This window comes from Stenella coeruleoalba (assembly GCF_951394435.1).
Source record: "Stenella coeruleoalba genome assembly, chromosome: 13".
Taxonomy (NCBI): Eukaryota; Metazoa; Chordata; class Mammalia; order Artiodactyla; family Delphinidae; genus Stenella; species Stenella coeruleoalba.
In genome coordinates this window covers 85,402,177-85,426,903 of record NC_137159.1, presented here as the reverse complement: position 1 = coordinate 85,426,903, position 24,727 = coordinate 85,402,177, and the positions used below count along the sequence as shown (strand labels likewise).

At 44.2% G+C, this 24,727-nt stretch overlaps 1 protein-coding gene across 1 annotated transcript; it reads right to left on the bottom strand.

Annotated features, from left to right (window-relative positions):
• Positions 1-2,508: 2,508 nt before the first annotated feature.
• On the bottom strand, positions 2,509-17,420 carry CMPK2 (cytidine/uridine monophosphate kinase 2). The gene is made up of 5 exons (XM_079940115.1): positions 16,646-17,420; positions 15,129-15,243; positions 13,992-14,193; positions 7,246-7,479; positions 2,509-4,238 (listed from the first exon to the last, which is right to left on the bottom strand). Exons 1-5 carry the CDS (start codon positions 17,318-17,320, stop codon positions 4,121-4,123), a joined length of 1,344 nt encoding a protein of 447 aa, XP_079796241.1. The 5' UTR covers positions 17,321-17,420; the 3' UTR covers positions 2,509-4,120.
• Positions 17,421-24,727: the final 7,307 nt, after the last annotated feature.

Here is a 24,727-nt window from a genome sequence, read left to right as displayed (position 1 = left end):
TGTTAGCAGGCATGACAACAACATTCATCTCATTGTACAGCTCCATCAGAGCTCTTTGGATAACCAGATTTACTGTCAATGAGCATAAATTTTATTTTATTTTATGTTATTTTATTTTTTTTGGCCAAGCCACGTGGCTTATGGGATCGTAGTTCCCCGACCAGGGACTGAACCTGGGCCCACAGCCGTGAAAGCACCAAGTCTTAACCACTGGACTGCCAGGGAATTCCCAGCGGTAATATTTTGAAAGATTTTTCCTGAGTAGTAGATCTCAACAGTAGGCTTAAAATATTCAGTAAACAGATGATCTGTCATCCAGGCTTTGTTGTTCCATTTACAGAGCACAGGCAGAATAGATTTAGCATAATTCTTAAGGGCCCTGGGATTTTCAGAGTGGTAAATAAATATTGGCTTCAACTTCAAGTCACCAACTGCATGAGCCCCTAAAAAGAGTCAGCCTGTCCTTTGGAGTTTTGAAGCCAGGCATTGACTTCTCCTCTCCAGCTATGAAAATCCCAGATGACATCTTCTTTCAATAGAAGGCTGTCTCATCTACATTGAAGATCTGTTGTTTCATATAGCCACTGTCATTAATTATCTTAGTTAAATCTGGATAACTTGCTGCAGTTCTACATCAGCACTTGCTGCTTCACTTTGCACTTTGTTGTTATGCAGACATGGCTTCTTTCCTTAAACCTCATGAACCAACCTCTGCTAGCTTCAAAATGTTCTTCTGCAGCTTCCTCGTCTCTCTCAGCCTTCATAGAATTGAAGAGAGTTAGGGCCTTCCTCTGGATTAGGCTTTGGTTCAAGGGAATGTTGTGGCTGGTTTGATCTTCCATCCAGACCGCTCACACTGTCTCCGTAGCAGCAAGACGGCTGTTTTGCTTTCTTCTCCTTCATGTATCCACTGGAGTAGCACTTTTAATTTCCTTCAAGAACTTCTCTTTTTTTGCATTCATAACTTGGCTGTTTGGTACAAGAGGCCTAGTTTTTGACCTATCTTGGCCTTTTGACATGGCTTCCTCACTAAGCTTCATCCTTTCTAAATTTTGATTTAAAGTGAGAGACATGCAACTCTTCCTTTCACTTGAACACTTAGAGGCCACTGCAAGGTTATTAATTGGCCTGATTTCAATAATTTTGTGTCTCAGGCAATAGGGAGGCCCAAGGAAAGGGAGAGAGATGAGGGAAAGGCCAGTGAGTGGAGTAATCACATCAGACACAACATTTACTGATTAAGTTCACTGTCTTATGTGGGTGTGGTTTGTGGCATCCCAAAACAATGACAATAATAACCTCAAAGAGCACTGATTACAGATCACCAAAACAAATATAATAATAATGAAAAAGTTTGACGGACTGTGAGAATTACCAAAACGTGACACAGAGACACAAAGTGAGCAAATTCTGTGGGAAAAAATGGTGCCGATGGATTTGCTCAACACAGGGTTGCCTCCAACTTTCAATTTGTAAATAACTGTACTGTGAAGCTCAGTAAGGCAAAGGGCATCAAAACAAGGTGTATCTGTCTGCACACTATAAAGGACATTATGCAGATATGATAAAACATTTCTATGTGCATCACTGATCATTTCCTCGGTATATATTCCAAAAAGATACCAGGGTCTAAACATTTTTAAGATGCTTCACAACTGCTTCTAGAAAAGAGAGACATTTCACAGAGCGAAGAGTCAGCAAAAAGGGGGATTGTACTGTAGAAAATGGAGCAAACAAAATGAGCAAAAAACCCAGACACCTGCCACTGAAAGGGGAAGCAAACGGAGAAGGTGGATATTGAGCTTTGTACACAGAAGCTGTGTCCCCAGGTGGACACGCCCTCTAGGATGGAACTCCAGACACTTCCATACCCATTCCTTATTGACGTTTCCTAAGTGAAGGCCGTCCCCATTCTCCATCTGCATAGTGTCACCCTCATTACTCGGTCCCCAAATGCCTCACCACCATCGCTGAATACCAAGCAGGTTAAAAGGAGAGAGGGACACCCTCCCCCTGACATTCCTGATGTCCCTTCTGCTCACAGGAAGAACCTGTAAGTGGCCACTTGGCCACTCCAGCTGTAAGGCAGCCTTGGAAATGTACTCATAATTCTTGGCAGCCACGTGTCGGGCTCAAAGTTCTATTGCTGTGGAAAAGATGAAGAATAAATATTTGGGACACTAAAGGTCTATTACAGGAACAGAAACAAACCTGGTAATGAAACAAAGCCAAGCAAATGATGCCTTGTCATCGCTTTCTGGGTAGGAGGCGCTGTCTGTTCTCATACTCAGTAATCTTATACGTATTACAGTGTATAGAGAGCGCAAGTGTATGAAGAATTCTTTCTTATTGGATTAGGGAAGAAAATCCCTTTAATACCTGCAATGAGGAAGGAATTGCACTTTCTTGAAATGACGTTTAAAACAAAACAAAAATGCCCGCCTCTTCCTCGGAAAGCACTTTGACCACAAATTCACACCTTTTCACTTCTTTAACCCCGTATCCCCTCCTGTACAAAAGCCTCATGGGGGGAGCCCCTTCAGGAAAACCAACACACACTGTGACAACAGCATAGGTTAGAAAATCACAGCAAGTTTATTCATTGGCAAGAGACATAAAGAAAGCATTAAATGTTTGTGTTTCTAGGCTGCCAGCACAAACTTTTCCAAGTGTTTAAAGTGAGTAACACCAAGAGCATAATTAGATATCACATCTTAAAGAACCCAAACACAATTTATCAGCTTTAAAAAATATTTTCAACTGAAAGTACATCTTTACATAGGTGCATATATTATGTATAAACCACCTATAGTTGTTTTGAAAAATAATATGATAGAGTTAATAGAAACCTTATCATTTAAGAGTCCATGTGATAAACCTGTTAATGCCATAAATTTAATTATTGTGGGGAAATGTCTTCTTTACACATTTCCCTAAAATAATTCACAGATTCAATCTATCTTAGAACTGGAAGGAATTTTAAGTAATCACCTGGTTCAGTCAACTCCTTAAGACAAATGAAGAATCGCTATCACTTTTTAGATCAAATTGCTAAATGACTCATCCAAGGCCCCCGTAACTATTAAGTTTCCTCTTTTCTCAGCTCTTTTTTTTTTTCTAGCCAAACAGATCGCAACACTGATTTCATGTGTAACCATAAGACATTCAAGTGCAAGATAATTCACTGAGAAATCCCATTCCAGGATCCACTCTGCTTACTCAGTAAGATAAATTAAACCCGTCTGATGCAAATACACAACAAGCATTGCGTTCAGCTTCTTGTCTTCAATTCTGATTAGTAAAGCACAGCCCCTACACTGAGGACAAACAAGACATAAACAGCAGTATAAGTACGTTGCTGGATTCGCAAAGTTTAATGCATCTACTTCAGTGCAAAACACTCATTCTCTCCAAAGCCATGTTTTCAGAGGAAAGAAGAGGAAAGTAAACAAGCAGGATAGAATCCAAGGACTGTTGGTGTATTTGTATTCAGAGCATTGGCCTCTCAGGGGCCGCAAGCCTCAGACAGAAGTCAGATGCCTTCTTGGTCAGTGTCCCCCACCCACAAGATGGGTCCGTGGGAGGGTCTTCCGACAGCCGGGATACACAGACACGTTCTTCGGGAGTGGCTGGCTCTAAGAATCGGGGCTGAGCTCACAAAGACGGAGTGTGGCTAGACTGGGAGGAAACCAGCTCCGAGCACATCCCCAAGATCTCACCCGGGAGCCGGCAGTGCAGGCGCAGGAGAGGCTGGAGGAGCTTCTGTTGATCTGGAAGGTCTTCTCGGTTGCTTCTGTCCACCTCATGCTTTCTAGGGGAGACAAACCTTGGAAGGATTTGGTAGGGGTGTAGTTGAAAATCTGTTCCAAGAAAACGTTTGTTATACTTGGCAGAAAGCGATCACGGTCTCTCACTGGAATGTGCCCAGTCTCAGTCCCGATGGGTCATCGGGCAGAAGTGAGAACAGTGGTTCAGGTAAAATCGAAATGTCCCACCTTCTGCCACACGACAAGCTCATGCAACTGGAATCTGGGAAAACTGCATAACCAGTCGTGGGCTTAGATGTATCAAACAACATCACATCTAGTAAAATGTGTCTCCTGGCCCAGAGGAACTACAATTAATTGCAATTATTTTGGATCTCGCTTAACACCATCTGGAGGACCCTTTCTCTTGAAGGGCTGGCATCAACCACGTGGCAGCCAGGGTTCTCCATCCGCTGGTAGGACACTTCTACCCTGGAGATAGGCAGAATGAAAAGAGTTGGCCCATTTGTTAACACGGCTCTTTACGCAAATGTTATTTTCCTACCATAATATAGACAGCTTGAAGCCAGGTCCCCATCTGGTTTATCGCACTTCCGACCCCAGGCAACTTGCTTTGCATACAGGAGACATCCGATACATTTAGTTTCATAAATGAGAAATTAATAATAATATTTAATAGCTTGCATTTACTCAAAACCTTTTATCTGCGAAGCATTAGCATCCTGCATGGTCTTCTCATTTCATATTCAGAGTAACTTCAGGAGGAGAATCAATGTCATCCACCCCCATTTTGCAGAGAAAGGAGCAAAGGCTCAAAGAGATTAACTAAGTTGCCCAATGGCAAATTCCTCCAGAGTCTGTGCCCTGAAGGATTTCACACAAGCCAGAGGTCCTTGGCATATACATTGTTTTCACTTAGGAGTCTTCTACAATCACACTAGAATTCTACCTCTCCTTCCAGTCTTAGCTAGCCTTGGTGTGTACAGAATAGCCGGGGCTGATTTGAAACAGGAGGGAAGTGGGCAGGGCACAGCCTTTGAAAGAATGACATAGCCCGAGGACATGACATAAACTGATTAGAACCAAATGGGCCCAAGACGGCAGACAAGTCAAGTTCCACTGGACCTCAGTATACGCTCACTGTGACAAATCAGCAGGCTAAATGACACACCCACAGGCGCCATGACAGTTCCAAAGTCTACCAGAAGGATCAAAAAGCGGGTGGTGGCCCCGCTCCTGGAAATCCCCGCCCCCTCCTGAAATAGTTGGAATACTCCTCCCACCCATTAGCCTATGAAATTACCCACCCCTATAAAAACTGACAACCCCATATCCTGGTGCCTTTCTCATCTTCTGAGATGGCCCACAGTTTGACTGTGGAGTGTGTTTCTCTCTAAATAAATCCACTTCTTACCTATCACTCTGTCACTGAATTCTTTCTGTGATGAGACATCAAGAACCTGAGCTTCATTAAGTCCTGAAATCAGGTGTGTGATCTCAGTTGGAGACTGTGGGTTTTGGCTGGGTTCGAGTCCCAGCCTCTTGGGTTCAAATCCCAATCTGAGGTGCATGGTTTCAGATTATATGACCAAAGCTCTAGAGCTCTGCAGTTAAAACAAGCACCCGGACTCAGCCATATAAAAGAACGAAATAATGCCATTTGCAGCGACATGGTTACACTGAGGGAAGTAAGTCAGACAGAAAAAGACAAATACCATATGATATTGCTTCTATGTGGAATCTAAAAAAAAAAAATGGTACAAATGAACCTACTTACAAAACAGAAATAGACTCACAGATGTAGAAAAGAAACTTATAGTTACCAGTGGGTACGGGGTGGGAGGGATAAACTGGGAGATTGGGAGTGACATATACACACTACTATATATAAAACAGATAATTAATAAGAGCCTACTGTATAGCACAGGGAACTCTACTCAATGCTCTGTAATGACCTATATGGGAACAGAATCTAAAAAAGCGTGGGTATCTGTTTATGCATAACTGATTCCGTTTGCTGTACAGCAGAAACTAACACAACATTGTCAATCAACTATACTCCAATAAAAATTATTTTTTTTTAAAAAGTGCTCAGAGTAGATGGTGAGAAGTGGAATATTTCCCACCATTATCAGTAAACAAAGGATGTCCCAGTCATCGGCGATTGCAGCCACCACGGCTGGTGAGCTGGTGAGCCCTGAGGAAACTCAGGATGGGAAAGCACAGGATACTGGCCCCAGATAACTGAGGTGCTTTCAAAGGAATGATTTCAGTGACCCCAGACTCTTCCATTTTCCCATACACAGAAAAACGCTAAATTCCTTAACTTGACTTATCTGGTTTTCTTTAGTTAACAGTAATCTTCTGACGTTCAGACTACCTGTCCTTTGTTGCAAAACTCTCATGTGTCCTAGCTCTCCTGTCACCTCCTCGGAGCAGTTCTCTCAGGGTTACTTGAGATGCTGCCTCCCGGGCTTGAAGTCCTAAAAATTCCCGCCAAATAAAACATAACTCTCAACTTTTAGGCTGTGAATATTTTTTAGTCGACAATGGTCTGGGGCCATAGCTCTGCCTCACCACCTACCAGCTAGGAGAACATGCCACATTTCTTTCCCACCTGTGCCTCAGTCTCCTCATCTGTGAAGCGAGGACGGAAATAATGCCTTCCTTGCAAGTTTGCCGTGAAGTTGAACTGAATTAATACCAACCAGTCAATCCTTTGACATGGTTTCTCTGCACACAGCTGAGTGGTTAATTATTTATGTTATAACAGCATTAAGTTAGGATAACAGTGCTATCAGTGTTTACTTATATAAACAATTCTGTTTTGGCTTTTCAAACCAGTCCTACAGAAGTAATTTAGTCAGCGGTGAAGCAGTAAGATGGTCCGGACACTCCTGCTACTGTGTTCATAGCTTTCTAATGAAAATCAAAGCACTGCCTTAAAATCAGAAAGGTCTTGAATTAAAACCCAGTTCTACTACTCAGTAGATACGCAAGTTATAGACAAATCACTTAATCTTTGAGCCTCAGTTTTATAAACTGTGAAGTACAGCTAACATTGCCCTTGCAAGGGTTACAGAGCATCAGAAGTAAAATGCCTGACACACAGTGAGCCCCCAATGGGTAAAAGTCACTGTGAGGCCGTCAGACAGTGCTTGTGACCATTCTGTTACGATGACCCAGAAAAGCGTGTTGTCTGACTCAGGTTCACGCTGGTGCTGGCACAGCCAGGACTAGAAAGGCTAGGACGGAGGGCTGATACCCAGTCAGATATCCTGTGGCTATAAAGCCACCACGCAGTGGCCCCATGGAACAATCCCATTGAAAGGAGTGAATCTAACTTGGAGGATACTGCCTCTCAGGTTTGGAAAATGGGAACCGTGTCATGTCCTCCACTTTGCCAGAGTCAGTGCAGTTTCTGGATCGTCGCCACAGCCAGGGACCCCTGCCCCTCACACGGCATCGGGATACCTACTTTTGACGAAATATGCTGTTGGCCTCCAGTTCAGCCTCCTCCTTGGTCCTCTCCATGCCCCGGCCCTCGATCCTCTGCATCCTCTCCTCGGGACTCACGGTGAGCAACAGGACCAGGTCGGGCTTGAGCAGGTCCCTGGGCCACTGGTATATAGGGTGATGGGCAGGAGGCAGGTGCTGGAGACCCCCACTTACCTCAGTGGCTATGGCGTAGGTGGCTGTGCTGTGCCAGTACCTGAGAAGGAAAGTGGTAGTGAGTTCCCCGTCCGCAGAGGAAGTCAAGGGAGCACCTGAAAACCAGCTGCTGAGGACGCTGAAACCAGAGATGGCTCTGCTGAACTTGTCCTAGTACTGTACACATTAAAGAGGTAAAAATAATCTTATTTTTTAAAGTATTTATAAAATGTAAAAATAAGTTAAAATCAACAACCACAATAAGAATCCAGTGCACACCACCCAGAGCTCCATTTACTCAGTTAAAACTGCATGTATTGTGAGACTACTCTGTTGCCTTGGCCTTGCAGGATGCTTTCTTTTGTGATGGCAGGTTGGCATGGGATGGTAGATTTGTTCGGTAGTCCACTGGTATTTAATGCTGTATCTTGGCCAAACAAAAATCTGCAGGCCCACTCAGTTCCTACAATGTTTTAAAACTGAACTTGCTGGGCTTCCCTGGTGGTGCAGTGGTTTAGAGTCCGCCTGCTGATGCAGGGGACACTGGTTCGTGCCCCGGTCCAGGAAGATCCCACATGCCACGGAGCAGCTGGGCCCGTGAGCCATGGCCGCTGAGCCTGCGCGTCCGGAGCCTGTGCTCCGCGACGGGAGAGGCCACAACAGTGAGAGGCCTGCGTAACACACACACACAAAAACTGAACTTGCTGACAAGAAATGGAAACAACCTAAACATCCAACAACAGAGGAATGGATAAAGAAGATGTGGTACATATATACAATGGAATACTACTCAGCCATAAAAAAGAATGAAATAATGCCATTTGCAGCTACATGGATGCAACTAGAGATTATCATACTAAGTGAAGTAAGTCAGAAAGACAAATACCATATGATATCACTTATACGTGGAATCTAAAATATGACACAAATGAACCTGTCTATGAAACAGAAACAGACTCAAAGACACAGAGAACTGACTAGTGGTTGCCAAGGGGGTGGAGTTGGGGAGGGATGGAGTGGGAGTTTGGGATTAGCAGATGCAAACTATTATATATAGGGTGGATAAACGACAAGATTCTACTGTAGAGCAAGGGAATTATATTCAATATCCTGTGATAAACCATCATGGAAAAGAATATAAAAAAAGAATGTAAATATGTATATATGTATAACTGCATCACTTTGCTGTACGGCAAAAATTAACACAACCTTGTAAATTGACTTCAATTTTTAAAATAAATAAATGAAAAATAAAAAAATTGGACTTGCTGATGAAATCGGCATTCTAGGAACCCTGGATAGGAGGCCTTTGTCTTTCCCAGCTCTCCAGTCATCCAACTGCAACTGTATGGATCAGAAAGAGAAATAAACCCAGATAAAATCTCTGAAACTCTGTGAATGTCCTCCCTGAGTGACAGCGGTCACTCTTGACCGGCTGATCTTAAAAAATGCTTTGAAGAGAGGAAAATCACAACCATCAAGGAAAATCAAATCAGCCCGCTCTTTCAAAAAGCCCAATGGGGCTTCGCTGGTGGCGCAGTGGTTGAGAGTCCGCCTGCCAATGCAGAGGACACGGGTTCGTGCCCCGGTCCGGGAAGATCCCACATGCTGTGGAGCGGCTGGGCCCGTGAGCCATGGCCACAGAGCCTGCGCGTCCGGAGCCTGTGCTCCGCAACGGGAGGGGCCACAACAGTGAGAGGTCCGCACACCGCAAAAAAAAAAAAAAAAAAAAAAAAAAAGCCCAATGGCTTTCTACCACCTGCCAGAAAACATTCAGCCTCCATCTAAGACACAAGCCTCTTCCCAGTGTGGACCCAGGCACGCTCTTCCATGGGGGTCTGTCTTCACACTTTTCCTCCGGCTGGAATGAGGGTCTCAGGCAGCAAAGTGCCTCTTCTTCCTTCGACAGGCCATGCAGAGGGAGCCCCCAGCAGAATTCACTGTTTCCTCCTCTGGGCTCTCAATGTCCTTCATACTCAGCTCCACTGAAGGACTTATTCTAAATTAGAGCCAGTTGTGTACAAGTTTCCCTCTTTCATCTCCTCCATTAGAATTCATTTTTTAGTCATCTCTGTATTCCAAAATCTGACACCAGCATCTGGCACACAATAGGTATGCAAGTAATAATGTTTTTTGGATGTAGGAGTAAATGAATTAGAATTATTTTATTGATTGGCATAGTTTATTATACTCTTGCCCTGTTCATGTCATATGCCAATTTTAAGTGACGAAATGCAAAACTCCAAATCCAGTATCAAAGGACTAACACCTACAAAAACATTTATGAAACAACTATAAACATCCCAATGTCGAGAGGCACCCAAGACCCCATCCTTGTCTGTATTTTCCATTTACTGCCTGTACTGTTTTAAAGTCCTAAATTCTTAATCACTTTAGATTTGAACTGCTTTTCACAGTGAAAAGGACATCCTGGTCCTTTATCTAAAAAATAAATGCAGAGTGTTATCCCAGCTGTGGATTGTTTTACTCTCTGCCACCTACTTGCTTTGTGTACATTGGTTAAGTCTCAATTTCCTCTTCTGGAAAATGAAAATCATGAGAGCTTTGTTTTCCTCCCATAGTTTTTACAAAAATAGTCAAGTGCTTTTTAAAAATGTATCACACTTGAATTGGGAGATTGGGATTGACATATATACACTAATATGTATAAAATGAATAACTAATAAGAACCTGCTGTATAAAAAGATAAATAAAATAAAATTCAAAAAAGAAATGTATCACACTGTCATTATAAGGCAATATTTAATTCTTATTGGACACTAAAGCTGTAAGATTTCAAATTATGATAATACAATACAGAGAATACTGAAAAGAACAAAGGTAAAAAATTAATTTGGGGGCTGATCAATTCTAATGTCATTCATTCTTCAAAGCCCTTTTCCACCTCTAAAAGCATGGCCAGTGTAGCCGCTAGCACCTTGAATTCTGCCTGGGGCCATTCCTATGTTTCACTTACCAGACTTTTAATCACTCACAAACTTGTACTTTCACCTTCTCCACCAGATACATCTTGTCTCCCAAGCCGAATAAACCCAAGCAGGTCCAGGTTTTCTTCTTCTTGGCAACAAAACTACAATTTGCACTGCATTTTGCACATGCTCCGTGTTCACTGAATTAAATACTTAGCTATGAATACAGAGGCTGATATCATCTAAATGTAAAAAGCCTTCTTTACTGTAGAAAAACCATCAGCAAGAATAGATTTTTTAAAGGTAATGAGGGTGATTAAGTTGCCAACCTTAACTGCAGTCACCATCAAAAATTACTCCATCTCCCTTCTTTTTTCAGCTAGATGATGGTGTTGTCTAAAATGGATTTCCTTAAAATCTTTAAACATGAACAAAACCCATCCAGACAACAAATATCTGCTCTTTTCTTCTCATCTGACAAGGTGATCTAGCATTATCTCTTTAAAGAAACAAAATTGCAGACAATTCACAGACATAAAGAAGAAAAATCAGGGAAGAATGGGAGCCCTGTTCTGCAAAGCCAGAGTTCTCTCACTGACAACACTGCTGCTCATTTTAAATAATCATACCCTCTGGCCATCAATTTCAGACTCATTATTTAGTATTCTCCATTGCTGCCATCAGGGAAACCACATTAGCTCAAATCAAATGCAATTTGTTGACACATTATACATCACTTATAAAATAATGCTTTATATTTTTATAGCAATGTGCTGTTTTCAAAGCACGTCCACCTTCATCAACTCATTGGATATTCACCACAAGTCTTTTAATTTTTAGTCTGTATTGGAGTATAGTTGATGAATAACGTTGTGTTAGTTTCAAGTGTACAGCATGGTGATTCAGTTATACATATATCTATTCTTTTTTCAAATTCTGGCCAGCAGGGAAGGGATAAAGAATATCATCTTTGAACAGATTAGGATGCAGAGAATAAGTGTCTACCTACATGCAGAAACCCGTGCTGCTCCAGGATTTTTGGATATCCTAGGAAGTAATGTGCCTTATGAAGTCACACTTTATTAGGAAAAGCCTAGTCTATCTCCTTGAAATAAAGAAAGACTAACGAACTACATATATATATATATATATATATATATATATATATATATATCTCAATATGGTAAATCCAAGGACTTTAACAATAGGGTGGATCCCACAGGTGAAGAAGTCCCACAAAGGAAAGCAATGCCTTACCCTTGTCTAGGATTCCTTGTAACTTGCCAACTTTGAAATCACTATCTTGCCATCCCCAAAGTTAAGAGTACCCACTGGCATTATAGCTTAGACGACAGCAAAGGCCTTCTAACTACTTTGTACGGTTTTCATCTTCCCCACCGCCACTCACCACCACACACTTTTTCTTAGGTCCAGTCACCTTTCCCCAGGCTTCCCACGTCTCAGACCACTCTGCTTCTTCGTCCCATAAATATCAAGCCCCTTGCTTTGGGGAAGGCAGATTTGAGATGTGCTCTGCCGTCCCCTTGCTTGGCGGCCTTATGAATGAACCCTTTCTCTGCTGCAAACAAGAGTCTCAGTGTTTGGCTTGGGGAACGTCGAACCTGGTTTGGTAACACACGTGGGCACCAAAGTTGTGTAAAAGAATGGTCACGGCAACAGGGACGATTCTCACAGGTGGCGTGAAGGAAGGCAGATGCAAACAGCAGTCAATGTCTAGCTGCTTGTAGAGACAGTTCAAGAACACGCAGAACTAACCTTCGGTGACGGTGACGGAGTCAGGGTCATGGTTCCCACGGGCGGGAGGATGGGTCGTGACTGGGAGGGAAGGAACTTACAGGGTGGAGTAAGGTTCTAAGTCACGACCTGGGTGCAGGATGTACTTGAACATGTTCACTTTTTAAAATTCCTTGAGATTTCCATTTATAATTAGTGCTCTTCCCTGAACACTTGTCAGGCTTCAGTGCAACTGCTCATCTTTCCAAAAATAAGTCAAATTGCAGCAAGAACAAGATGTACACTGGAGTCATGTTAAGGACGAATTCAGCTGCAACTGAAGCCCTTTGGTACTCCCCACCAACTGCATTTCTCTCTCTTTCCCAGGGGACAGCACTCTCCTAAATTTGGTGTTCAACATCCTTCCATCCCTTTTTTGGTATTATGTTTTATATTCTTTTGCATGTGTTCTACTGAATATCTTTCTGCAAGTTGATTTCTTTCATTTGAAATTATAGTTTTGTAACTTAGGCACATTGATGCATCCTATGAGAGCATATGGCTGTTCGGTGCTCCATTTCATAAATATATGCCAGTATTAATTTACCCTTTCTTCTGCTGATGCCTTTGGTTTTTCAAGTTTTTTAATATTATGAACAAAGCTGAAACAAACTGTATTTCTTCAGGAAGTGGAAGCAATCTTCTCAAATTGCTCCCCAAGACACCCTACAGGTGCCCACTCCCACCAGCACCATGTGAGTTTCTATCAATCCACATCATCTCCAACTCTGGGCTATCAGACTTTTCTAATGAGTTCTCACCAACGTGATGAGAGTAAAACGGGCTCTCATCGTCGTTTGAATTTCCATTCCTAGTAGGACTTGCCTGCCGTTCCCTTTGTCCATTTTTGTAGCACTTTTAAGCTACTTCTTATATATGAAATTTCAAAATACAACTCAGCTTCTGTCACTCCATTATATGAAACCTCCCAAAGGCCCCCCTCTGCACTCAGAATAAAATCCACACTCTTTTATCACAGCTACAGACCCTGCTGACCTGTCTCTGTCTTTTTATCCATCCAGAAAGCAGCCCCTCGCCCACATGTTTTCCTCACGATGGCCTGTTTCTAGACCTGGAATGTGTTCGCGTCTTCCCGTCTCTACACTTTGCTTTTGCTGAACCCTCTCCCACAAAGCTTTTACTCCAGGATTTTCAGGTGTGTCTCTCTTTGGTCATTCAGAGCTCAGACCACTGGTACCCCCTCAGGCAGGCCTTCCTAAGTCACATCTAGTGGGGGGTTAGCCATCCTCCACCACACGACCTTGATCTCTCCTCTTTATAGTATTTATCACTCTCTGATATTACTTTATGTATCTATATGCTTGATCATTACCTTCTCCTTCAACAGAATGTTTGCTCCATGAAAGCAGGGCACTGCCTAGCTCCTTTACCACCGAATCCTCTAAACTGAGAACTGTCTTTGGCAAATGGTAGATGCCCAATATATGTTTGTTGAATAAGCCAATAAACAAATGAACCACTGAAAGCTTGATTTGTGAAGCAGAGACTTTTGTTAATATCCCCCATATGCTGTTTCTAGCTCTGTCACTTTGGCAAGTTACTTAACTTTTCTAAGACCTGTGTTTCTCACCAGTAATTTTAGTATCTATGTAGTAGTCGTTCCAGATGTTAGTATAGTATGTATAATGTCTTTAACAAAATGCCAGCCAGTGGTGTAAGTGATTAAGAAATCATAGACATCATTCCTGTTATTATCATAATACACTTTGTCTTAAACACTATTGTGTACTTGCATGTATATGTACACACACACACACACACACACACACACACACACTACTCATATGTTAGGAGGAAAATGCCGAATTCAACGCGTCTTCATACCCACCTGTCTACAATCACAGGCGATTTGGCAGATTCTTTAGCTATTTCAGAAGCCACGATATAATTGCCCAAAGAGTAAAAAGCTCTTCTAATGATAGTTGGTTCATCATCAAAGATTTTCCTCCACTGGCTGATGCAAGAGGGTGGTGACTTCAAGAGAACAGCCTTGAGTGAATCTGAAACTGACTGGGTCACAGTGGTTTTACCTGCAGGTCGGATACAAAATGCAGCACATCTCAACCACAGCCATGGTATCACTCCCAAAAGTGAACATTGATGTCAGAGCAAAGACATTCTTTCCCCCTGTTACCAGAAGGAGTTGATTAAATAATACAATTCTTTACAAAAAGTTGCCAATCCTTGGGAATTCAGGATTCCTGTTTGGTGTGAGAATGCTTGAAAGTAAAAAACAAATGGTCATCCCGTTTACAAACTAATGATAAACTCTGCTATCAGCTTCCAGGAACTCACTCCTCCCACCACACCTCACCTGACTCAGGAAGGAGACTCACGGGGAACCCCGTGACCCTGTGGTTCTCCCAGATCCACCCTGTCCTTGGGTATTCCCTGTGGCCCTTGGAGCCACCCTTTTCCTGCTGTCGTGTGTTGGACTAAGTGTGGGCACGTCCACTGTATTCTGATGCCTATCTGGCAGTTCCAAAGGCTTCTGCCCTCCGCTCCCTAGCTCTTCCACACTTTGTTTCCACAGGGGCCTCTGAACTGCCTGCAGTTCCTGGACACACCAGGCCGGTTCGGGTCCCCAGCTTCACCCTGCTGTTCCTTCTGTCTGGAGGCTCTCTCCCGCCTTCCTCACCCGACCAATTCTTGTCCTACTGAAAGCCCAGTCCAGGATGCATCCTTCCAAAGTCTCCCGGACCGTGACCGCCCCTCATCTCCCACACCGAGGCTGTACCCAGTGCCCTCCCATGTTCACCGGAACACCTGAGGCTCCCCCCACCTTACGGGGATGGATAACGGAAGTTATCCATCTTTGTGTCCCAGGCCAGCCTTGCTCCATGCCTGGCACACGACAGAGGCTCACAGGAGGCTTATGAATTGAACCCTGTATAAAGTTTTGTGTGTCAAGAATTGTCTATTCCTACAACTCATTGCCTGTAACTAGAAGGTAATATTCTCTTACCTGTGGCATCCAGGCCTTCAATGACAATAACGGGGAACTTTCCCTTCTGGACCTGCTCTGGGCACTGGTCAACCAGGTCCAGCACAGCTCGGGCTTCAGGAATGAAGGATGTACACTGTAAAAGAATGTCCGTGCATCAGCAGCAAAGCAACGGGGCCCTGGCAGAAGCCACATCTAATTGCTGAGAAGACGACGGCACAACGCTAACAAGGCATGAGCTATATTTGGCACCACGCCAAAATGTGAAGTATTTTGAACCTGAGCAAGGGCTGCCTTGCTTTATTTTGTCCCGCGTAGCTGAGGCTCAAAAAGGCCATAACTGTCGGGACCACCCAGCCTGCAACTCTCATTGACCAGCTTCCCCCAGAGGAGGAAGGGCAGAAAAGATGTATAATTGCAAAGCAGTGTCACGTAGCGACAGTGGAACCGTGGGCCCTGTGTGTCACAAATGTGGGAAATCAGCCACACTGTAGGCTCCAAAGAAAGCAATCAGCATCCCGTCCTTTGCTAAGCTCTTGGGGGCTCAGAAGAGTGCCAAGCACTGCAATCACCAAGCGGGCAGGGCGGCGTCTCCGGGAGATTCCAGGTTTTGAACTGTGCATGACCTCACGTGTACTCACAGCACCTCTACAGAGAGGCCCAGACATGTATTTTCTTCTTACGTGCTTACTCTGAGCCAGGCAACAGTCTAAGTGCTTTCACAGTATTAACTTGGCCCCTGTTGAAGAGAACCCTGTGAGTGTGCTACCGTTATTAACCCCATCTACGGATCAGGGAAACCAAGGCAAAGAAGAATGTTTAATAAACTTACTGAAAGTAACACAGGTAATACATGCCAGAGTTTGGATTCGAACCCAGGTCTTGCAATCTTAACCACTCGGAAATACTATCCCAAGGCTCATACAAGGTATCTAAGACCCATAGTCCAGCCTAGGGACCTGCCCAGGCTGCGCTCAGGCAGAATCTTAGCTGTCCCGCACCGAGCACCTCTTGTGGGTCAGATGCTTCCCTGTCCTAACACTGCAAGGCAGGTATTTTACAGATGAAAAGGCACAAAGCAACACGGAGTAGCCGAGTGTCTGGGTGGCAGCCAGTAAGCAAGCAGGCACCGCTTAATCTAAGTTTCTTAAAACCCCAAAGCTCACGCCCTTTCTCTACACCCCGACCTCCCGGAACAGGGTCCTCACTTCCAAGATGGCATTGCTTTCCCCCGTACCCAGCGGCACAACTCCCCCACCTCGGGCACCGCCAGCGCGGGAGCCGCACCGCTCCTGTTGGGATGTCAGTTTCCCCCATGGGGTTGGGGGTCCCTGGCGAGCAAGAATCTGGAAAGAGCCACGGTGTCTAAACAGAGGCTGGCCCACCGGCGACCTTCACCACCAGATTTGCGCTCGGGAGTAAAGCAACTCCCTGGCAAAGGGAGGTCTGGACAGGCCAGCCCCGCGGAGAGCGCACGGTGTCCACTTCCCTGGCCTGGGGGATCCACCCTGAGCGCTGGGAAGAGATCCAACTCTTACCGCCTCCAGAACGGCGCGGGCGGCCTCCCGGCGGGGGAAGACCCCGGAGCTAGGCAGGTCCAGCACCACCGGGTGCAGCGCGGGCTCCGGCACGGGCACGACAAGCTCGCGGCCCAGCTGCCGCCACCCCAGGCCGTCCCGCCGTTCCCACGGGAGCTGCCACAGCCGGCAGAGCGGGTCGCCGGAGAACTCGGCCAGGCGCGGGCGCGGAGCCTCCGGGCAGGCATCCAGCAGTGCCAGCAGCGCGCTCCGGGTGTCGGGGCTGTCGCGGGGGTCGCGGAGAAGGAAGCCGTGCTGCAGGCCCCCCGCCCCGCCGCCCGGGCGGTAGCACAGCAGGCGGCGCAGCTGGCACCGCCGGAAGGGGCCGCGCCGCAGCTGGTGCAGCAAGCGCTGGTGCAGCCGGGCCGCGCGCACCCGGGCCGCGCAGCCCGCGCTCCCGGCCACCGGCACGCTCAGAGAGTAGCTGCGGCCCGGGGGGCCCAGGAGCGCGGCCACGCCGGGGTCGGGGCGCGCGCCCGGGGCCTCGTCGCCCACTGCGAAATGGGCCAGGGTGCAGCCGGGCAGCTCCAGCGCGAAGCAGCGCGGCGGCGCCATGGCCCGACCGCAGGCCCCGCGCCGCAGCCCCGAGAGACGCGCGAGCAGCAGTGGGGCGCGCGGGCGGCGGCCAAAGACCATGGGCGCCTCCCGGTCCCGCCCCGCGCGTCGAAATCGAAACCCGGGACTCGGCGGGCGGCGCCGCGGGGAAAAGCGAAAGTGAAGCGTCAGCGGCAGCGGCGGCGGCGGCGGCGGCGGGAAGCGGGCGGGGCCCTGGATGGGGCGCCCTCCCCGGCCTCCGCTTCCGCCTCCGCCTCGCCGCGAGGTCGCGCCGGGAGCAGGCAGCCGCCGGGAGGGGATTCCCGCAGGGGCCGGGCCGCAGGCTGCCGCCGATGGGGACCTGCGCTGCGATCGATGGGGAGCGGGCACGGGGTGCCAGGCCCCGTTTGAATAATTCCTGGGAGTGTGTGTGTGTGTGTGTGTCTCACCTGCGCCACCACCGGCTCTTGCTCGCTTTCTGGTACCGCCGACGCCTCACCTGGGCTCGCCTTGCGGGCCTCGCAGACGCGGCCGCTCGCGACCCCAGCCCTGCGCCCCGAGCGCCCTCCCCGCCCGCGCCCGGACTCCAGGCCTGGGAGCCGCTGGAGCGTTTTCACCCCGCATTGCACACGCTTTCCCCTCTTTTGGAATTAACCCCTCCTTTTGCTGACTTTCAAACTGAGAAGTGTCCCCAGACTGGCACCTCTAAGTTGACTTACGCCAAATTAAAGTCGTGTACGCAGGTCCAATGAGACAGCAGCTTGATGGCCTGGAAGCGCCTTATCAGCCAGCAGCCGGCGTCAGATGTATTGCTGCCTTTGTATAGTAAAGCAGCATGGACAAGATTATTTGGGTGTTTTATTTTGTTTTTACTCATTGACTGATATCTTTGAAGATGATTGTCCAGCAGACCCAAAAGTTAGAATTGAAACAAAGATGGAAACCATTAGATAAACTGAAAGCATATAGTTATGATTTAATCAAATGTGCATTTAGCGTGGGATTAAGTTTAATTCTGAAAGGAAAACCCTTTATGATAGACATGAACTATTACAGATATGTGGTTGAAGTATGGTTAATAGGCAAGGAATAATTCTGAGATTAAGATGTTTTTAGCTCTTTGAGAACAGGATCATTTTTATACTCTGTGAGCAATTTGACTTTTGGACATTTAGGGAGCAGAGATGTTGTCACCTGTGTGGAACATAAGAAAATAGGAAAAGAACAAAGTCCTTTTTGTTCCTTAGGACAGGATTGCATCCTCCCATGAGCCTTTCTTGACCTTTTTTCCATGACCCCCCCCCAATCATATCTGCTCTTAATTTAAGTTTTCCTCTCCATTTTCACTCACCCTCCTCCCTACCAGAAGACTGTGAAATTAGTGACACTGCAGGATCTGGTCTCGCTCAATGTTAACTGGGAGTCGAAGATTGAAGATACAATGTCTTCATTCATGAAGTGAAAAAAATCTCTGTCATATTTTTGAGCTCCAATTTCAAATTCCCAGGACAGAGAATCTGATGGACCCAGCTTGGGTGCATGTTTAGATTGAATAAACTTGCCTGTAGTAACCTATCCAGTGGGTGTGGAGGAAAGAAGCTGGGCCTGGAAAGACACTTGAAAGAGGTCCTTGAATGAATGAATAGCACAACTTTATTCATTTAAAAAGCCAGAGTCTTCAACACTAACAACGTCAACCAGGAAAACATGAAAGATTCTAGTCATTCTGCTCCTGGGGAAAAGAAAGCAGAAAGGGAGAATTAACTAATATAAATGTTGTAACTAATAAACAATAAAATGAGAAAATAACATTTATTTTGAAAAAGAGATTGGTTTTTGGGGATCCCTTCCATGGCCAGGCTCTGGCCTCCAGAGACCAGCTGGCACCACATAAAACCGCTCTGGGGGCCAGACCCCTGGGCTGTGGGCTTCTGATTTGAAGGGTACACTATCATATTGTGGAGTTGATTTTCTCACTAAGAAATATAGTTTATACAGCTCCCCGTGAGAAGAGAGTTAACACAGCAGGTGCAGATACTTACTCCTGGCATCTCTACTGGGAGCCTGGAACCATGATTCATCGTGGCCAAATCCTAGAAATATGCCCTCACAAGCTTCTTTATATCAGTCGTTGATGGTTCTGTGTTTGCACCAGGAACAATGGACACGCCACAGCAACTTGTCAGGGTTGCTTCGCACAAACATCAAGATTGGTGATGGGCACCTCATTCACAGATGGGGTCCTGAGATTAGGTGACCAAGACTGGTCACAGCTGGATGTGCCTACGTGTCCAGCCCACCACGTAATGGCAAACCTGAGACCCAAGCGGGCTTCCCTGACCAGCCATCTCACTCCTGTACCCAGGGTGGGAGTGCTTCTAGAAAGAAAGCACATCTATCTATGCAACCTAGATGGCGAAGGACTCAGAAGCTGTGCCTGTCTCTCCAGACTCCTCTGATGTTCATCTTTTTCCTGTTATCCTTGCTCTGCATCTCTTCCCTGGAATAAAGCCCACCTGTGAGTGTGACCTGTTCCTGTCCCAGGAGTCCTTATAGCCGATTAGCAAACACGTGGGTGGTCTTAAGGTTCCTAAAACACAACCCAATACACACACACACACACACACACACACACACACACACACACACACACGGAAATTAAATTAAAAGTTCAAGGAACTCTTACTTTGAAGTGCTTTGATATTCCATTTTATTTACTTAAATACACACACTCACACACATAATTACAACTCTGTAAATTAGTGAAATGGCGCTCATTGGATGAATTAAATTACAACCAGTAAATGAGTGAACAGGAAAGACAAAGAGTTAAAGAAGATATTTGCAAAACATATAACTAAGAAAGTACATCTATACAATGAATTCTTATAAATCAATCATAAAAATGCAGAAAATCCAATACAAAAAGGGGCAAAGGATTTGAATAGGCACATCACAAAGGAGAATATCCAAATAGCTAATAAATATATTAAAAAGATGCTTAACATCATTAGTCATCAGGAAACTGGAAAGTAAAACCACAAGACACCACTCCACAGCCACTGAGATGCTAAAATTAAACCAGATAAAACAAGCATCTTACAGTGACAACACCAAGTGAGAAGAAAGATGTGGAGCTATACTTACATTACTCTGGTCGGAGTGTAAATCGGGCCAGCACTCTGGAAAACTCTATGGAATTATGTACTACAGGGGAGTATATATGTGTGTATATATATATATATATATATATATATATATATATATATATATTTTTTTTTTTTTTTTTTTTTTTTTTCGATACGCGGGCCTCTCACTGTCGTGGCCTCTCCCGTTGCGGAGCACAGGCTCCGGATGCGCAGGCTCAGCGGCCATGGCTCACAGGCCCAGCCGCTCCGCAGCATGTAGGATATTCCCGGACCGGGGCACAAACCCATGTCCCCTGCATCGGCAGGCAGACTCTCAACAACTGCGCCACCAGGGAAGCCCTATACGTATATTTTTTAGGAACCAGTGATCCCGTTGCTGGGTGTATACCCAACACAGATGCATACTTATGTTGACCAAACGACGTGTACAAGAAAATTCATAGCCTAATAGCAAAATAGTCCAAATGCTCATTATAATTGAGCGATTAAATGGATTGTGGTATATTCCAACAATAAAATCCTAGATGGTTATGAAAATGAACAAAGTACTGGTAGACACAACAAAATGGGTAAATCTACAAATATAACATTGAGTGAAAGAAGCTATACAGAAAACAGTACATAAGGTGTGATTATATCCACAGGAACTTCAAAAGCAGGCAAACCTAGAGGATGGTTTTAGAAAACAGGACATGGTTATCTTTGGGGCAGAGGTAGGGTTTAGGGCCTGGGGGAAGGTACTGGACACGTGAAGGTCTGAGCAAAGTTCTGTTTCTTGATCAAGATGGTTGTTACACATGTGTGCTCATTCGGTCCAAAATTTGTTCTGCTGTATGTGTATGAATTGTGCACTTTTCTTTATGCACAAGATGCTTCAGAAAAAGACTTACCAAAGTAATAATATGAAGATTGCAAGTAACTGAACCGATTCTGCGATCTGCTGGTTTGTGGCAGCCGCTGTTTGACGTTACTGCAGGATGGTCCACATCAGGGAGCAGGGAGTACTCTGGGGATGTGCAAGTCTTTAAAGAAAAAAGTCCCTGTGGCTAATGAAAAATGGTAGTGACATTTGGCTGTTACCTGTTTGCATTTAGATGTCTTTAGAGATGGCTGACTCCCGAGAGGTAGAGACCAAGAAGGGGCTGCCTTGACCTCCCTCCAGCCCACACCCATCTTGAGCAGTTGGGAGAAGAAATCCCTCCCTGGCCTTTGTCAGCCATGACTTTGAATAAGAAAGTCTACTTCTCTTGAGCCTTACTCTTGGATGCATGGAGGAAGAAAGGTTTTGAGTGAATAAGCATATGTTCAGAGGATATCAAAGTGACGTTGACTTTTGTGAGCTCTTTGCCAGAAGGGACTTGGACTTATTTATTTTATTCATATTTATTAATATTTTATCTGATACATAGGAGCTTCTCAATAAACCATGGTTGAGGAAAAGAAGAAAGGAAGGAAAGAAAGAATCCTTGAGTGAATGAGTGAATAAGTGAATGAATAAACAAATGAATGAATATAAAAGAAACTGGCCTGGATAGAACAGACTTAAGAAGTAATAATAGGGCTTCCCTGGTGGTGCAGTGGTTGAGAGTCCGCCTGCTGATGCAGGGGACACGGGTTCGTGCCCCAGTCCGGGAGGATCCCACATGCTGCGGAGCGGCTGGGCCCGTGAGCCATGGCCGCTGAGCCTGCGCGTCCGGAGCCTGTGCTCCGCAACGGGAGAGGCCACAACAGTGAGAGGCCCGCATACCGCAAAAAAAAAAAAAAAAAAGTAATAATAAAATAATGTGATAGTAATTATCAATTATTGAGCAGTATTGCAAGTGTTTAAGTCCTGATTCAAATCTTCACTCCCTGTGTGACATAAGTTTCCCCAGCTGTAAAATAAGTTAGTGCCTGCAAAATATAGGCCAGTGCCTGGTACATAATGTTATATACATGCTAGATATTTCTAACTGATTATGTCTAATATTTCTAACTGATTATGAACTCTACTTTCAGTGCTTAATAAACTTCATGTCATTTGATCCTTAAAATGCCCTGGGTGAAATAGACATTAATACCCATATTTCCCAGGTGTGTTAGCAAAATCAGGCAGGTAAAGAAAGTTACCCCGAATTAAACAATACTGGCTGACCAAAGATTCAAACCTTAAAATGTTTGGCTTCAAAAGTCTGTGTGTTTACCCTTTATGACGTATTTGTCATAATCATATTTGATATTTGATTTGAAATGGAAACTGATTTGATTTTCGTTTCTTCATACACATGTGATCTAGAAAAAACAAAACAAAAGTATTTCTTAATTGAGCCAGGCCATGGTAAGGTTATAAAATACTTTTGACTAAGTCATATTTCTCACTGCAGGCTTGGTAATCATTAAGCATACACTGGCTATTGTGCTGAATTTGCTTTCAGTTTCCCTCTCTGTGAAATGAAAGTCATCTTTGCTTCTATTCAAAACATAACACGAGTAGAATAACAAAAGCTGACCCTAATTGAATGATTTTCCTGGCACTGTTTTAAGTGACTCACATAAATTAGAATTTTCACTCTTCACAAATATCCCTTGAGATACCTGGTCTTACAGATGGGAATTGAAGATCCAGAGAAATAAAGTCACTTAGTCACCCAGCTAGTAAGTGACAAGCTAGGCTTGTGGTTTCATAAACTTAACCACTAGGACTATCCCAACTTCCTACAAGTCTCATGAAAACATAAAACCACACACTCAAGATCAAACCCAATTCTCATTAAAGAGGGCTAAAGGATAGAAAATTTCAGTACAAATCTCAACACTTACTAGGAAAACTGTGAAAATAGATAATAAAAAAACACAATAATTCTTGCCAACTAAGAAGAATCTTGGTTATTAGAGAAATGCAGATCAAAACTACAGTGAGGAATCACCTCACACCAGTCAGAATGGCTGTCATCAAAATGTCTACAAATAAATGCTGGAGAGGGTGTGGAGACAAGGGAACCCTCCTGCACTGTTGGTGGGAATGTAAATTGATACAGCCACTATGGAGAACAGTATGGCAGTTCCTTTAAAAACTAGAGTATAGAATGTGGATATTATATACTGAATGTTGTGTAAACTTTATATATATTCGTACTTACTTGTATTTGCATAAAGAAACATTGGATGGTGTAGTCACTATGGAAAACAGCATGGAGGTTTCTCAAAAAACTAAAAAAAATAGATATGATCTAGGATATGACCATATGATCTAGCAATTCTACTCCTGGGCATATATCCAGAGAAAACCCTAATTCAAAAAGACACATGCACCCCAATGTTCATAGCAGCACTATTTACAAGAGCCAAGACATGGAAGCAACCTAAATGTCCATCGACAGATGAATGGAAAAAGGAGGTGAGTGGGATGAATTGGGAGATTGGGACTGACATATATATATTACTGATACTATGTATAAAATAGATCACTAATGAGAACCTACTGTATAGCACAGGGAAATCTACTCAGTGCTCTGTGATGACCTAAATGGGAAGGAAATCCAAAAAAGAGGGGATATATGTATACATATAGCTGATTCACTTTGCTGTACAGTAGAAACTAACACAACATTGTAAAGCAACTACACTCCAATAAAAATTTTTAAAAATAAAAATAAAATAAAATAAATAAATGAATGTCTAAGACACACACAAAAAAGATGTGGTATACACATACAATGGAATATTACTCAGCCCTAAAAAGGAATGAAATAATGCCATTTGCAGCAACATGGATGGACTTATATATTATCATACTAAGTGAAATAAGTCAGACAGAGAAAGATAAATATCATATGATATCACTTATATGTATAATCTAAAATATGATACAAATGAACTTATTTACAAAACAGAAATAGACTCACAGACAGAAGAAAAAACATGGTTTTCAAAGGGGAAAGGCAGGGAGGGATAAATTGGAGTTTGGGATTAACAAATACACACTACTATATATAAAATAGACAATCAACAAGGATCTACTGTATAGAACAGGGAACTATATTCAATATCTTGTAATAACCTATAATGGAAAAGAATCTGAAAAAGAACAGATAGATATGTATAGGTGAACCACTTTGCAGACATCTAAAACTAACACAACGTTGTAAATCAACTAGACTTCAATTTTTAAAAAAAGGAAGCATGTTAGAAAAGCATCTGATTTTCCTATTGTCTATTAAAAAAGGTATAGAAATGCATAGACATGCAGGGAAATACAAGGTCTAAATTTGAATATGTAAAAATGCGTACATTAAGATAAATTACTAAAGAAAGATTCAGGCATCAGTGTCATTATGTGCCTATGCGTTTTTTTGTTTTTGTTTGTTTTTTTTTTTTCAGT